We start from the raw sequence: 15,939 nt of genomic DNA, 5'->3' as shown, positions 1-15,939 counted from the left end.
AATTCTACCCAAAAAGGCAAAGGACAACAGTTACTCCCATGACACACTGGTATTGAAACGTGGGTGTCGTTTTTGATCCTTCGCTTTCTTTCTCACTCAACATCTACTCTTTTGCTCTTTTTAACATCTTTCCTGCTACTAAACTTCGTCTCTTCTCTCTGTTTTGTTCTCGCACTGACTACTGTTCATCTCTCTTGCTTGGTCTCGCTGCTTCACATCTTCTTCCTCTTTGCTCTGTCTATAACGCCTCGACTCATCTCCTTTTCTCCTTAACCTCTCGTCCTTCCAGTACACCTTCCTTGCGCTCCATTTAATTGCTTCTTTTTGAATCACTCCTTCATTATCACTTTCTCTCAATTGTCTTTAAATGTGCCCATGCTCTGGCCCCTGCCCATCTTTCTTCGTTGCTGTCATTCTATTTTCATACTCGTTCTCAAAAATTGCAGAACCTATTTCTTCTTACTATTCCCAAACCCCCGTGTGCTTCTCGTTTCCGTTCCTTTGTTCATCTAGCCCCTAAATATTGGAATTCTCTTCCTCTGTTCGTTCTTCGTCCCTCCGCATTTTTCAATGTAATCTGAAAGCTCACCTTTTGTCTCTCCTTTCTACATAATGCTGTCTGTTTTTCTCCTCTTGTGTTGTAATGTATTTTTATCTTGCAATATCACGTGATTGTTCTGCTTTTTGTAAACTTTGTCCAGTGCTTTTGGTGAACAGGGTTTACAAATGTCATGAAATTAATGGAACAACCCCTAATACCGTTCGTTGGTGATTTTGGTGTCCCTCTTTCTGCACCCATTGACTCTGAGTTCAATCCTGCTGGAGAAATGCACCTCACTGTCCAAGATCATTTAAAACCACATCCACCTGGTGATTTGGTGCTCCCACTCTGTTAGGATTAAGAAATCTGTGGCCTGCTGCATGGAGCATATAATGAAAGAAAAGACTGATTACCCCTCGCTTTGTCCATTGATATTTTGGTTGGTATACCACTATTTAACCTTTCCTAAATATCGGTTACTCGCATCATCTCCACAACTGATTATTGTAACAGAAATATTTATTATATACTTTCAAAACAGAAATAAAAACAGTTTGTAGTGTGCATGAAAAATCAATGTGATCAAGCTGGGGTTATTATGTGACTTTTGTCCTTCTTCAAACTATGTAACAAATAATCCTATAAAACAGCATATAGCAAAAACAAGGCTGTCATAAAATGACAACATGCTTGGTTAGGTTTAAGTTTGGAACTCTACAAAAACATCATATGTAACTCACAGGCACTTAACTTTCCTATGGTTGACCTTCAATACGGTCTCCAGAATGTCGAGGCTGGCTTGTTTTTGCCTCAAAGATTGTCTACATATGTTTCGGCCGTATTTTTAATTAAGTGCTATCTCTAGCACTTTTTTACAATATTTTGGGCCTTCTTCAGGACAACAGAATGTCTTTATTAGAGCACCACCCCGCTCTGATTTGGAGACCACAGTCAATAGCGACCTGAAAATCCCTGACCTAAGTGACTTGGGAGTACCCGCACCTCGTGACATTGCATTCATGTCTCCCGTAACTTGAAAGTCCTGATTGATTTGGGGTTCCCAAAGATAAAAAAAAAAGTGGGACTATCAAGCCACTGATGAAACAGAGCTGCACACCCCATGTCACTTGGAGCTTTATGCTGCTTGAATATTGCAAGTCACTGTTGCAGGTAACTTGAAACTCCCTCAAAATCCCTGAAAGAATGATGTTCTATGCCCTCAATGAGCTCAACTAGGAATTTAAAAATGCCTAAGTTGATCTGCATATTCTGATTGCAATATCATTTCTGTATCTAGAACATGCGGATCAAAGGAACCACACTGATATTGAGATTTTAAAGAGGTGGGCTTGTGGCACCTCCCACAGACACTTAGTGACAGGTGAGTGTAGTTGAATGGCAAATGGGAAATTAGGTGTATGGTGATGACCACTCCAATGATATTCGTCTTGTTGGTAGATAAATAAATGAATAAATAAATGGAGATCATCATTATCCGGCAGCGGTCCACATCATGACAGAAAAGCAGTTTTCTCTCACTATTAACAGATAAAGCACAGTGTGCAATAGACCAAACGCCCTCTCACACATGGAACAGATTAGTACTAACGCTGTGAGCTTCCCTTGCATGCAAAGAATAGGAACAACATCAGCATGAGCTGCTTAATGCTTCTCTCAAACAGAACAGGTCAACTTGAGTAGGAGCAATTCAGTCTTCCCTCACACAAAGAGGAATGGACACCTGCATATATTTATAAAGGGACCCGGGGACACCCCTGCAGCCCCTGCTCCCATTTACCCCTTAAATTATCCCCTCCAATAATATGGTAATATTATTGGAGGGGATAATATTACCTGCTACCATCAGAGCACCCGCAATGCAAGCCTTCATCAGGTAGGACAGGTGGAGTGGATGAGTTCAAGGTAAAGCCAAGGGTATAAGATATCCACAGAGAACAGATAAGGAATGGGATTCCGCAGTAGAAGCTCACCTCAAATAGAAAAGTTGCAACATTGGATGGAGTGTGCACTCCTGAAGCCTAATATAGAAAAGGTATGACATGGACCTCGGTAGATCATTCTTTCCTCACATGGAAGAACATCATTGTGGGCCTAGCAGTACAAGATTACCTTACATAAGTCATCAGCCACAGCAGTAGAAGTTCCACTTGCATAGAGAAGGGACGGCATGGGATGGAGCAATGTAAGCACCCCCACACCGAACAGGTAAATGAAGGGCCTCAGAAATGCAAGCTACAATCACGCAGAACGGGAACAGAATAGGCCTCAGCAGTCCAAATTCCCATCACTAAAAAACTTGCCCAGCAAGGGGCTAAGCAATCCAAGCTACCCCTCACATAGAGTATGAATAGCAGAACAGCATTGGAGGATCATCACCCACATAGAACAGGAACAGTTAATCGCCTCTGCAGTGCAAGCTCCTCCAAGATATAACTAATTTAGCATTGATCTCGACTAGTTCAAATACGAAGGCTAACTCCACAATCGGAAAACTCCACATAGTAGAAATTTTGTAAAATGGAATTAGAAGGAATTCCACTTTGGAAGAAATTATTTGTTTACTAATATTAATTCCGAGCCAGCCTACAGCTGTTTCACTTCCTAAAACATGATGCAGAAGGATAAGTCACTGAATACGCCTTTAATTTTTCCTCTACAAAGGTCTGCACATTTGATCTCTTCTACATACATTTTAATTTTTATGATAAATAAAAACCTAGCCACTTACACAGTAAAGCAAACATGACTTGAATTGTGTCTGATAGCAGAATTGTCTGTCAGTGATTAATGAAAGTCCTCATTTACTGACACTAGTATTAGATGATGGCATGTCAGTGTTGTGATACAATAGTGCAAAGAGGCAAGTGCTCAATGCAACAATTTATGGGTCCCACTACAAGTAAGGCGGTGCAGGAAAAAAAAGGTGGTACTTTATTACTGCCACTATTTTTGGTGGTAACAGAATAAGCTTCTTTTTTACTGCACCATCAAACTAGAGGTTTGACCTTGAAGTGGAGGATTTTCCTCCGAACCATGCTGCAGGTAAATGTGGCACTTTAAGGCCACATTTCGGCGTAATTACCATTGGCGCTAATCACGCCTAAGTCCCCAGGCAGTCCTATTGACTCAAAAATGAGGATTTACACCGTCCTACCACCACTTGTAATCCCTTGGTAATCCCAAGGGACTAGGTGGCACTAGCAGTAAACAGATTTGGCAGCAATTTGGTAGATTTACCGCCAAATCACAAACAAAGTCATAATGAGGCATATATCTAATCTCATGGTTAAATGTTGGTTGGTCCGAGTTACATTACATGCATAAGAGGTCAGTAAAATGACTGCAAACTGAGCTAATCATAATCACAGTGCTTAGAAGTTGAGGACTGCATGAAGCGCTACATAAAGATTTGAAATATGGATCTGGATTGTCGCTACAGGGACAAGGTATGGTGAGTTTCTATTTCATTTGCAAATGCAACTATTTGATTGTTGTTTAGTAAAAGCACTTGCACTGGCTGGAAAGTCAGGATCTGAATGTTTTAAATGTGGTCTTCTTCATTTGAAAGAGGCTGTGGCCCCACAATAACTCACCCTTGAGCGAGGGCCCTGCTGCCGCTGACCACTTATAGTACCATTTGCCACATTGACTCCAACTTCACGTTTAATGGAGTTTTAAACTATCCATTACATACTCATCCATGGCCCAGATAAGGTTTTGAGGTGGGAGTATTTTACACAGAGTTTCGTGTAAATTAAATTGCAAGAGTACAAGAAATTGGCCTCAGCAAGAGTGCAACGGATGGGACATGCAACCAGAACATTACTAATGTTGAAAACGAATAGAACAAATAACCAACACAGTTGTGTAGCAAAGAAGTCTGCCTTCAAATAGGTTATTACATTTGGGAAAAATCTTCTCCAACACATTGGGTCTCATTACGAGTATGGAGGTAGCCATGCTGCTTTTAGTGGCATGGCTACCCCCATACGGGGTACCGGGTACCGGGTCCGGGTTCCAGGAATAGGGAATTACCGGGCCATGCCGACTTTGGCAGGCCCGGTAATTCCCATTCTCGGGACCCGGACCCGGTACATCCCCATTCCCATTTGAGCCCCCATAGGGCTCAATGGGAATGGGGAGGATGCAAACAACGGGCCCGTTAATTTCGGGCCCGTTGTTAGCATCCTGGTCGGCTAGCGGGTCCCGCTAAGGACGCCTGGTCTGACCAGGCGTTCCAGCGCGGGACCCGCTGCAGACCTCGCAATAGGGCGGCCCAGAATGTACGGTGCTGGTCCCTTACCGGCTCCGTACATTCCGTGGCTGCCCTCCTCGTAATGAGGCCCATTGTGTATGAACACACCATATAGATGCATCTGGTAGATAAACGCACACAACACATGAATTTCGAAAAATGTATTTGTGCAGTGAAAGCATGTTTTCACTGAAAGAGCAAAATGTGTTTGTTAAAAGGATGCTTCCCAAATGTAATTACGTTATGATATGATATTTTATTTGTATCGCGCTCGAACAAAAGGGTTTCAGAGCGTGACTAGGCAAGGGAGGGGAAACAGGGGAGAACACAAAAACAACGATCTCACTAGGCCCAGTGACATTGAGAACGTGCAAGTGCATGGGAAAGGGAAAAGGGAAAAAGTGCATGGAAGGGGGAGAGTGGAAAGTGCAGCGCAGAGGAGAGCAGATAAATAAATAATATTTAAAAATAAATAGAAAATGGAGGCAATAAACAGTGGTAGTGCAGCCAGCAAGTGGCACGTGCTGTGTTTATGGCAGCAGACTGGGAAAGTCTGATAAGTGCAGAAAGAAGAAAAGAAGGGTGGGGGCTGTATGGGTACAGATACAGTCCACCAGTGCAAGGGGTGGGCAGCAGGCAGTGCAGGAGGGCGGCAGAGTGAGCGGGTACCTGGGCCCAGGGGAAAGAGGGTGGCCAGGTGCACGGTTCCAAGAAAGAGCCGGTCAGCAGGGGAGATGTCACTACTTCTGTGATGCTAAAATGCTAGGAAAGCAAATGTGAAAGCTTTTTGCGACTCTCCATGAGCATTTACGGACACACATCATAGAAGATGAACAAAAAGAAAACATTCCCCATCTCACTGTGTGCTGTTTTTGGCAGAAGCTCCTTCACTGTCAGCAATTTCATCCATGCAGATAACGATCAAAAGATGTGCTCTAGTTTCTGCCAGGTCACCTGCCCTTTGAACTGAACTCTGTTCTCAACTAGTGTGTAAGTGGTACGCATAGAAAGATAAAAGTGTTATCCTTGCAAGATGTGAATGCATAAAAAGGCCTGGTACGATACTCATCTGGATGTCTGTGTCTGCCTCTTCTGCAGGAAACAACAAATCTGTGGACATGGCTTAAATAGTCTCTGTTGCTTGGACCTCCCTATCACAAGATACCATTTCTCTCCACATGATAGATCTCTCCCACAAATAAGTCTTTACCTGCTCTTGCTTGTGTGGTTACTCAGTATATGGCCCACCAGATGTTTTGAACTACAACTCCCATTGATGATGCTGGCTAGGGACCCTGGGAGTTGAAGTTCAAAATACCTAGCGGGCCGCATAATGAGTAACCACATATGTTACTCAGTAGATATGTCTCCTGTGGTGTGAAGGGTTTTTAACAGCTGACTTCCTACTGAAGAGGAGAATGAGAAAACCAGCACTCTTCTTAAAGAGCAGAAAGCAGTCTTGCCATCCAAAGTGCTGGACTCTCTTTGGCCTCTTTGCAGGTCGTGGCAAACAGGAAAAACAGCAGGACCTTCCCCTCTTAAAAACACATGAACTCTGGTCTCCTCAGAAAATGTGCATCCTTTCTCTCCAGGTCGCCTCAGCCAATCAGAGGGTTTGGGGTAATGCAACAATGGGCATCAGTGTTAACTTGGGCATGTACCCTCCAGCTTGGCTGGCAGTCAACCCAATGTCAGTGGCCACCTGACTTGTCTGACCAATAGGAACCATCTCCATCTTCCCTTTCTGCAGCCCCCTCCAGCTGCAGTCTATCTTCGCTTTCTATGCAGGAACTGACAAGTGTGAGACCAGACTAGATTACATGCAATCCTACATGTTACATCTAAATCACCACCCAGGTGCCAAGCCTTAGGTGGCAGTTATTTCAGGGGTCCCATGCTGGAGCTTTTGGTCAATATATATGTACTAGCTACCCCTACATCTCATGTGCATTGGAAACAGATCACATTATAGAGGGGTTATAAGGTGTATGTGCCTTCCCAGGGGTTGGACAGGGTGGACTCAGGTTCCTACCAATTGTGGTATGTGACTGTTCAATGGGAACCGAGAATAGGTGGGGGTCCTACAAATAGAGTATTCCCCTCTGCCCCTGGTCTCCTGGTTTTTCCCAAGGCTGTGGGGTCAGGTGACATATAACAATCCTAAAATACCCCCCCAACCTCCAAACATGCTGAATGCTACTCTTGCCAGCCCTGTACTGCCCCATTCAGTAGGAGCAAGTGTGCACGGTTGTCTGAGCCGCTACAGATTCGTTTGCCGTACATAGCCTAGGCACACTCGTGTACAGCCAAATTGATTCCTTTGCTCCCACCGGAGGCATCATATGCTGGTGGGATCAAAAAAACAAAAGCTTGTGCCAGGCCTTAGGTAACCTGGGTGCACAGGAGGGGTACTAATTGCAGGAAAATGTAAGACCATAGTAGAATGGCAGCTCTGTCCAAACGAATTAATACCAGTCTACACTTCTACAATACTTTGAAGGAGGCAGAGGCACTTCAAAGGTTTTGTGTAAATGCTCTATGATTCAGGACCTGCTGCTGATCTATACATTTCTATCCCTGAAGATCTATAAACTGGGATCTACATGATCTGAAGCTCCTAACCTTGGTAACTTTCCTGGTTGACCTGTGTGACAGGGACAGAGACATAGGGGATGGAGACGCTTTTCAACCTGGGACAGGAGGCCTACAAGGGTGCTTACTGCTTCCTAGAGCCTGTTCTGTCCCAGAGGCAGGCAGGGAGGGTTGGAAGCACCAAAGTCTCTGTCCCTTCTACATGTGCCCGGATGCAATTACTGAGTGACCATTTTGCTTGCACCATACCTCCCGTGCTCCTTTCTGGCTGTGTTCTCTTTCTTCTCCTCTCCAGGATTGCATAGCACAGAAGTCCTTGTGGCAGATGAGGGCAGGTACAACCCACCAACGAGAGAGCCAGCGGTGATCAGCAAGTTAGCAGAGTCTCTCGTGCTACAGTCCAGCTATACAGACGCTCATCCCACGTGGAGGTGGAATTTTGAAACAGACACTGAGTGCCTCATTACGAGATTGGTGGTAGTCATGGCGCTATTTGCGCCATGACTGCCGCCAATAATGTGTCTGGCACCGGTCTCGTTCAATGGTGACTTACCGGTGTAGTCTGACCTTTGCGGGACCAGTAAGTCCCCTCCCCATTGAAAAAGCCATTCCCCATTCCCGTTTGAGCCCCCATAGGGCTCAATGGGAAGGGGGAAAGTGCTAATTATGTACCGCAAATTGCGGTACCGTTATTGGCTCGTAATTCCCTTAACGGGTCCCGTCCATAACGCCTAATCAGACCAGGCATTAAAGGAGGGACCCGCTAAGGGAACTCGTAGTAGGGCGGTAAGGGATTACCGGCACAGTTCTTCTTACCGGTGCCCGGTATGCCTTACCGCCCCACTCGGAATGAGGCCCTGAGTGTAGCGGGATGTCATTGCATGTTACTGAAGACCCATATTAAAAAAAGGGGTTGGGTCTTAAAGAGGGCTTTGTGTTTCCAAGTCTGTAACCCTGCCCCTGTGCAAAATAAGGAAGTGATAGGCCTGGAGAATCAGGTATGCACCAGGGCCAATGGGAGGGGAGTAGGTGAATAAAAGGGAAAGCAGGGAAGAGGGCAGTGTGGGTTGTTCGAGTGAGGTCAAGAGAGGAAACGGCAGACCGAGAGACCAGGCAGTGAAAGGACAGTGCAGCAAAGAAGGAAGAGAGTGAAAGGAGGGTGATTGTGAGCGAAGGAGCAGTGGAGTGTAGAGAGGGTTTAGTGGAGAGTAGTCAGAGGAGAGTGTAGTAAAGTGTAGTGAGAGGAGAGTAGCAGAGAGCAGTAGTAGGATCGTTTAGTAGAGTGGAGAGCAGTAGAGCGGAGATTAGAGAGAGGGGAAGCACTGCAGAGGGGAGTGTAGTGCAGTAAAGGAAGGGTAGTAAACGACAAGGGAGTTTAGCAGTAGATGGAAGAACATGAGAGAGAGAGAGAGAGAGAGAGAGAGAGAGAGAGAAAGAGAGAAAGAGGAGTAGAGTGTGAGGAGAAGAGGGAGCGAGTAGGATGAAAGGAAGGAAATTACATCAGGGCGAGAAGTACAAGATCATTCTTCTTGTGGGACCCCAGGTTACCATCCACCTAGAAGATCACAGAGGAATTAAGTGAGATAAGGTGGTTGCCTTTAGGCCCTACCATTACCCTGCCAGATCTTAGATTGTAGGGTTCACTTATCTCTCGTAACAACCTTGGGATTTAGGGAAGCCCGGGCTCAGGAGGTCAAAGCCCATGAGACACGAGAGAGAGAGTAGGGACATCCCTTTGTGAGAGCACAACACTACTCAAACCGTCTATGGGAGTCGGTGTGTTCATCGAGGCCATCATGATACCTGGAATACATTTTCTCTATATATTTGCAAGAAAGTCCTTCATCACCACTGTTGACATGGCAGTGTCACTCCATTCTACACTTTGCAATGCCGTGTAACTGTTTGGTTGTGTCAATTACTACCTCCCATTTTATACCTATAAATTACCTGTAGTTTTTTTTTTTTTTATCAAGCAACAAACATGATGTCGTAACACTTCAATTACTCGGTCAAAAGTACGATTTTTTTTTTCATTTCAAAATGGCAAATAAGAAATGATTTTAGAAACTGAAAAATGTGCTGTTGTGCCATATAGAACGTAGAATTTTCTATGGGACTCAAATGCGAATGTTTGTTTTTGTAAATAATTGTCATTGTAGTGAACTGATTTTTTGTTATTGATATGGTCCTTTAACCTGAAAATAGGCTTCAGAAGTTGCCACTTCAAGCAAAAGTACCTCTAGCATAAGTAACATTGTTTTTCTTTTCTTTTTTCTGGTTCTAGATTTTCCCTTATCTATTATTCATCCGTTCATTACTGTTTCTGTTCGCTTCTCTTTCATTCGACTGTTTTCTTGCCATCTGCCTCTCTTTCTTCCCTTCCGCTAGTTTTACCAGGTGCCCCTCCCGCACCTTCAGTCATTGGGATAAACAGCCAAGCCATCACTCTCTCATGGATGGCACCGCATAACAAGGGCAGCTCCCGCATCCTGGGGTTCCACGTCGAGAAGCGCAAGTCTGGGAGCCACAGCTGGACCGCGGTCACAGAGGAGCCAATAACAGGTTGGAGGAGAACTTAGTATGATGGTGTAATAGCATCACTGGGGCTTCCTCCTGGACTGAAGGTGGTCCTTAAGCCCCATCTTTAAGCCAGTTACTGCTGGACTAGGTAGTCTGTGTGATAGTACACTGGGAGGGTAAGTGGAGAAAGCAGGAGACAGTTCTGGGAGGATCGGAGAGTCAATTTGAGGGCAGCTTGGGAGCATGGAATGAGTGTTGGTATCAGGAGATGGATTCATTCGGGTATAGGGATACGGCTAGCCCATAATGGGATGTAGAGACAAGAAGAAGCAATTCGAGTGGGGGGCAATTAATGCACGGATTGCCAGCCGGGAGGAGTTCTACACAGTATAATAAAATAGTCTCCATCTCTGTGACAAGAGCTGTCTGTTATCATGCAATGCAGAGAATTGCTTGAACCTCGGGTTTAATGAGCCTGCAGAGTTGGGAATGCTTCCACCACTAGGCACTTGGGCACCTAGTTAAAAGGGGGCATGAGATATCAGCTGTTATCAAGCCCATAGGGTGTTAATGATATTGTGGTAAAGAGTCCATGTGGGGCTGGGCCAGAGCATGAGTAAGATGATTGGTGCATGCAGCCAAACTACATAAAATGTTGGGTCGAGGGATATACCTTTGATGAATATGTCCATATTTACCCCTGATAATCGTCTACACATATTCCATCCGTGGCCACTGCGCAGTGAGGCATGCTGACCCATTCCATCTTTTTGCAGAGCGTAAGTGCACAGTGACGGACCTTGGACAGGGACTGCAGTATGAATTCCGAGTGATCACTGTCAGCGACATCGGGCCAGGTGATCCAAGTGCCCCGTCAGAAAGTGTTTTTGCTCGAGATCCAATGAGTGAGTACATTGAGTTTCTATAGCACTTGTAACACCACCGAACATGTCGAGTACACTTCCTGCCTCCCTTTGGTATCTCTGTTTCCAATATATGCCTAGTAAGACTTTTGAACGGATACATAATGTAACTACAAGGTGTTTACTTTATGGCTTCAAATAAATGCCAAAGACTCCTTTACAGTCAATTCCCCGAGCTACTAAAATACTCACTCTCTCCACTGGATTCTTCCCTGCCTCCTTAAAATCTGCAATTATCCTACCCCTCTGCTGACTCAATGTCCCGGTGAACTATTGCCCTGTGTTTCCTATGAGCACATTATTCAAAGGTCATTGATATTGTGGCCTTTGGACTCCTAATTACCTGAAGGTTAATGGCCTTGGAGAGCCACTTCAATCAAACTAAACACATGCGTGTCTCTAACTTTCTCTCCAATGTTCCCCACTCCAAACATCTTTTGAACCTCGCTGCTGCATGTCACACAATACATATTATCGAGGTATGTTCCCATTCCATAGGGCAGAAGCGCTCCAATCTTACGTGGAAGTGCATCTATTTTACAATTATTGTATTTATTTCTCATGTTGCCCTCATTAGGATGCATAGAGATTGTAATTGCTCAAATTTGTCTACCTAATATTGCCAATTTGGATTTTGCCACTCATGTACTATGCCATGCACCTTTTATGTTGTATATCCTATGTCTCAATGTCCATGTGTATCATTACACTTGCTGTATAGAAATTAAATTAGAATTGCAGTATTTTTCAATGAAAATCAAAGTTGACTTTATTGAAACTCAGGAGTGAGAGGGTCCAATCTGTAGTTGGATTCACATGACCTTGCTCACTTGTGTTGATGTATGAGTCTGCCATCTGTATGGCACATTTCAATAAATCTGCATTGTACAGATTACAACCGCAAAAAGCAAATTGTGTTAATCTTTACTGGGACTAAATTAGATGTCTTGTTGATATACACAGGGGCTGATGAAATCGGGTATCTTAGATGGCTTTAATTCCCGCCTTGAACAAAGTCACATTAAACTCCTGCTTGCCTTATGCTGGGCATAGATCTAGAGTAAATTCTTGCATTGTCAACAGAGGCTAGAGATGGCAGATGTGCTAACCTCTCCTTACTAACCACACGCCCCAGCCCCAGGATCAGTGACTCGAAAAAAGCTTCTCATATTAGGTACATTCATTACCACCCACTACTGAGGGCAAAGTCCACCAAGCACCTCTGAATGGTAGCCACAGCTTCCCACGCTGCAGTAACTGGCACCTGCATAGCCCTTCTGATTTGCTTTTCCTTGAAATGACAGCGTTTAGCATTCCACCAAGCTACCTCCATTAAAAAAGTCATAGCATTATCCCAGCATCCACTAGTTGATGGGGAACACCCCTGCTCTAACTAAAACCCCAAACTAAACCCCGGCATGCCCATGTTACTCCTGTGCCTCCTAACACTATAGAACCTAGTACAGTACATGACCTCAGGCTCACCGGCATCTGGTAAAATGCTTTTGGATTGGCCTTAAAATACAATGCCAGTTTTTAGGAATTTGTGATATTGGATTAAACGGTACCACTATGTCTCTAACTTTTTGTATGATTTTCACCATCTGAACATGCCTCCCATTGTCTTGTTGTGATTGTTTTTGCAGGACCACCAGCTGCAGTGAGAGACCTGAAAGTGACTGACTCCTCTTACACCAGCATTTCCCTGTCTTGGGTCAAGCCTCCCTCTGAGAATAGAGACTATGCCAAGGGCTACTTTGTGGAGATGCGCCCCGTTGAGAGTCTCCACTGGACACGTTGCAACAATTCCCTGATTGGGATGACCAGTTACACCATCAAGGGACTGAGGCCGAAGGATGCTTACTACCTGCGCGTGATCGCTGTCAATGATGGAGGCTTGGGCGAAGCCAATGAGTTGAATACTCAGGTGTTAGCAATGCCCTCAGCGGGTGAGTGCCATAAAACATGGCTGTAGAATGGGATTAGATTCCGAGAATTCAATGCATAAGACTGATCAAGATTGATTTAATGGCCATCTTCATGCATGGCCTGTGGGCACAAAATCTATCTTTGTGGTTTTAGGAATCTCACACTGTAGATCTCCCTCTCTGTCTCATAGTGACCATCTGAATCGTACAATTACTGCCTCCCGCTAAAACCCCACAGAAGTTGAATAAAGGCACAAGTAGAAAATTAAAAAGGCATTGAGTGTTTTTACAGATTGAAAAATTGGAAGGAATTAGGGAAGGACATTGTAATGGGGAATGATGGGATTAGGAGAGGATAATGGAGGAAAACCAGATAATATCGCTGTGTGAGCAGGATGCAAACGCCTTAGATTGCACAATCTGATGGAAGGGACTCAGAACATATTTTACATATTGGTTTTCTATTTTTGGGGGGATTTACACTCCAGAGCACCAGCTCAATTTTAAAGACCTAAATAACTTAATTGGGGTCTCACACCTGAAAACCATTATTTATTTTTCATGAAACCATTTACATGGTTGCCCTAAAGCGTAAAAGCTGCTTCCTGTGGACATTTGGACTTTGAAATCTCTTTCAGAGCAAGCAGACTGAGAGTAGGATAGATGCAAGAGAAAGCAAGTAATCAGAAAAGAAGTATTGTGGAGAGCTAGAAAAAGGGAAGGGAGACATCACAGAAAGAATGAGAGACTTCTAGGTTAGCAATGGTCAAAGTCACAGGAAGTGGGAAGTGTGAAAAGTTAAGTGATCTATTTGTGGTGGAGTCAGGCCTGGGAAGCCTGCCACCCAGACTTAGTACCCTGAGTTCACCAAACTCCAAACGCATCCCTAAGCGAGCCGCCCAATTGTTAAAAGGTGTGTTTATATGTTTACTTGAAGAGTAAATATACCTCTGTTAAAATACTTGGCGCACGATGTCACTGAAAAGCTCATTGTAACGCTTAATTAAAAAAGGTTGAGAATACACAAAGGATGACAACACAGAAATGATAAATGATAATGTATATAACAAGAGTTTGGCTTTTGTAAAGGCTGGTCTTACCAGTTTACAAAATGGTACATGACCTGATTTGAAAAAGGCAAATGCCGAAACACGTGTCATCACTAAGGGCATTTTGTGATGCTTTTTGCAATTAAAATATTGATATTAAAATGTATCTGGCGCAAGTCTCCATGAGTATTTATGACATTTTCAGATAAATGATAATTATATAAGAAAATAACCGAGAAATGTAAAACATGCGTGGGCTGTACCTTCAGAGCCCAACCTAGCTTCTATTGTTATTGACCCAAAGTATCGATTTGCTTGTTGTTCAAGTTGCACCAGTAGATTGTCTTTTAGGCTCAGAAACTAGTGGTACTACGTAGTACTATAAACATACTGGTCACCATGGAGACTGCGGAGGAGCAGTGCTCCGCCATCCTCGCCCTGTGATGGCCAGGGCCATTCAGTGATTACTGTCCAATGGTTCATGTTTAGGAATCGGACCAAATGCATTGTGAACCTTCCTGCTGGGTTGACAAGGGAAGAAATTAGGGGCCTGATTCCTAGAAGTGTTTTATAATGGCACAATCCCATAGGAAAACGTCCCTTGAATCTAGGAGTCTTTGTATGAATTCTGAATGCACAAAGGAAACCTTGTTGTGTGATTGGCTCTGCAAACGGATCTCCGTCTAAGAGCCTGTGAAGGACAGGTTTGTTTTCATTTAGAACAGATCTCCTGTCCAGACTTCTTCCCTTAACATGATGACCGCCTCTCATTCACTACTATTCATTCTCAAACCAGTTTTGGAAAACATATGAAGAGTGGATGGCGCACATTGAATGGGGGAGAAAAGCCTAGATAAAGAAGCAGCTGTGTTCTGCAGAACTCCCAGCCTCACACCTTGGGGTTATTTTCCTGCTGCGTGTGCGCAGTAACACCACTCCTAGCAAAAGTAAAACCACTTAGAAGTGTCTCCAGATATGGCAGCTTGTGCTTTAAAGTGGATTGTCCATTGCCCACCTGGAACCACCCCAGTAGCCCTGATTTAACACTTTGGTAGACTGAGTGCTCATATAGAGCAACAGGAATGTATGGGGCCTCATTACGACTTCGGCGGACCCGGTAATTGCCCATTCCCAGGCACCAGAAATAATTAATCCCCATTCCCATTTGAGTCCTATTGAACTCAATAGGAATGGGGAGGCCGGATGCACCGGCACCATTTGTGAATGGTGCCGGTGCATCGGACATGTTCTGCTCGCGGGTGCTGAAAGGCACCCGCAAGCAGAACTCGTAGTTTGCCAGTCCGGTAACAATGGTGCGGTAGCTTACCGGCTCCGTTGTTACCGGACCGGCAAACTTGTATGGTCTCTTTAGTGCTAGTCTGCGGTCCAGTCAGAATTAGCCTAACTCCTGATATGAGTGTTAGATGCCTCTCAAAGTGCGCTGTTTGGAAAACCTGAATTAGAGAAATGTGTAGAGCATGAGCTCAGAGTATAGGATCAGGGAACATGGAGAACTGAAAGACAATAAACAAATAAGCTACAAAAGGTAATATTTTGTCCTCACTTTTTTTCCAGTGCGACCAAAATTCCTCAAGAATGCTAGTCTGAAAAGTTTCATGGCAGTGAGGTCAGGAAATTCTATCCGAGTGCAGATCCCCTTCGAGGTACGTATGAAGGAATGCCACTCTGAGGTACCAATGAAAGCTCACCCAGCATGATGCATGCATGAAAGACCTCTGTGTCCTTTAAATCGGTTTCCTCACTCAAGGCTTTTGTGAAGGTCTGTCTGCATAGTAAACCAGTCACTTTGGTGTAATCTTGTACTGTTTGACGCATGCAGAGAAGGCCTAATACTTTTGAGAGCATGAATAATACAATTATGCCCCGCCCTCACTCTCTCTTCACTCTCACTCTCACTCTCACTCTCACTCTCTCTCTCACTCTCACTCTCTCTCTCACTCTCACTCTCACTCTCACTCTTTCTCTCTCTCTCTCTCTCTCTTTCTCTCTCTCTTTCTCTCTCTCTTTCTCTCTCCCTCACTCTCTCTCTCTCTCTCTCTCTCTCTTCTCTCTCTCTTTCTCTCTCTCTCTCTCTCTCTCTCTCTCT

At 44.4% G+C, this 15,939-nt stretch overlaps 1 protein-coding gene across 1 annotated transcript in view; it reads left to right on the top strand.

The window, feature by feature from the left end:
* The window catches only part of IGFN1 (immunoglobulin like and fibronectin type III domain containing 1), a 299,446-nt gene that overhangs the window by 229,662 nt on the left and 53,845 nt on the right, over nucleotides 1-15,939 (top strand). The window contains exons 16-19 of the mRNA XM_069633640.1: nucleotides 9,801-9,974; nucleotides 10,709-10,837; nucleotides 12,502-12,804; nucleotides 15,408-15,496. Of these exons, the coding sequence (XP_069489741.1) occupies nucleotides 9,801-9,974; nucleotides 10,709-10,837; nucleotides 12,502-12,804; nucleotides 15,408-15,496 (695 nt within the window). The remainder of the gene's footprint in view (nucleotides 1-9,800; nucleotides 9,975-10,708; nucleotides 10,838-12,501; nucleotides 12,805-15,407; nucleotides 15,497-15,939) is intronic.

The sequence above is a fragment of the Ambystoma mexicanum genome, chromosome 13, assembly GCF_040938575.1.
Source record: "Ambystoma mexicanum isolate Mex_15411 chromosome 13, UKY_AmexF1_1, whole genome shotgun sequence".
In the NCBI taxonomy this organism is placed as follows: domain Eukaryota; kingdom Metazoa; phylum Chordata; class Amphibia; order Caudata; family Ambystomatidae; genus Ambystoma; species Ambystoma mexicanum.
Note: the sequence above shows the minus strand (reverse complement) of the source record. Positions and strands in the feature narration are given on the sequence as shown.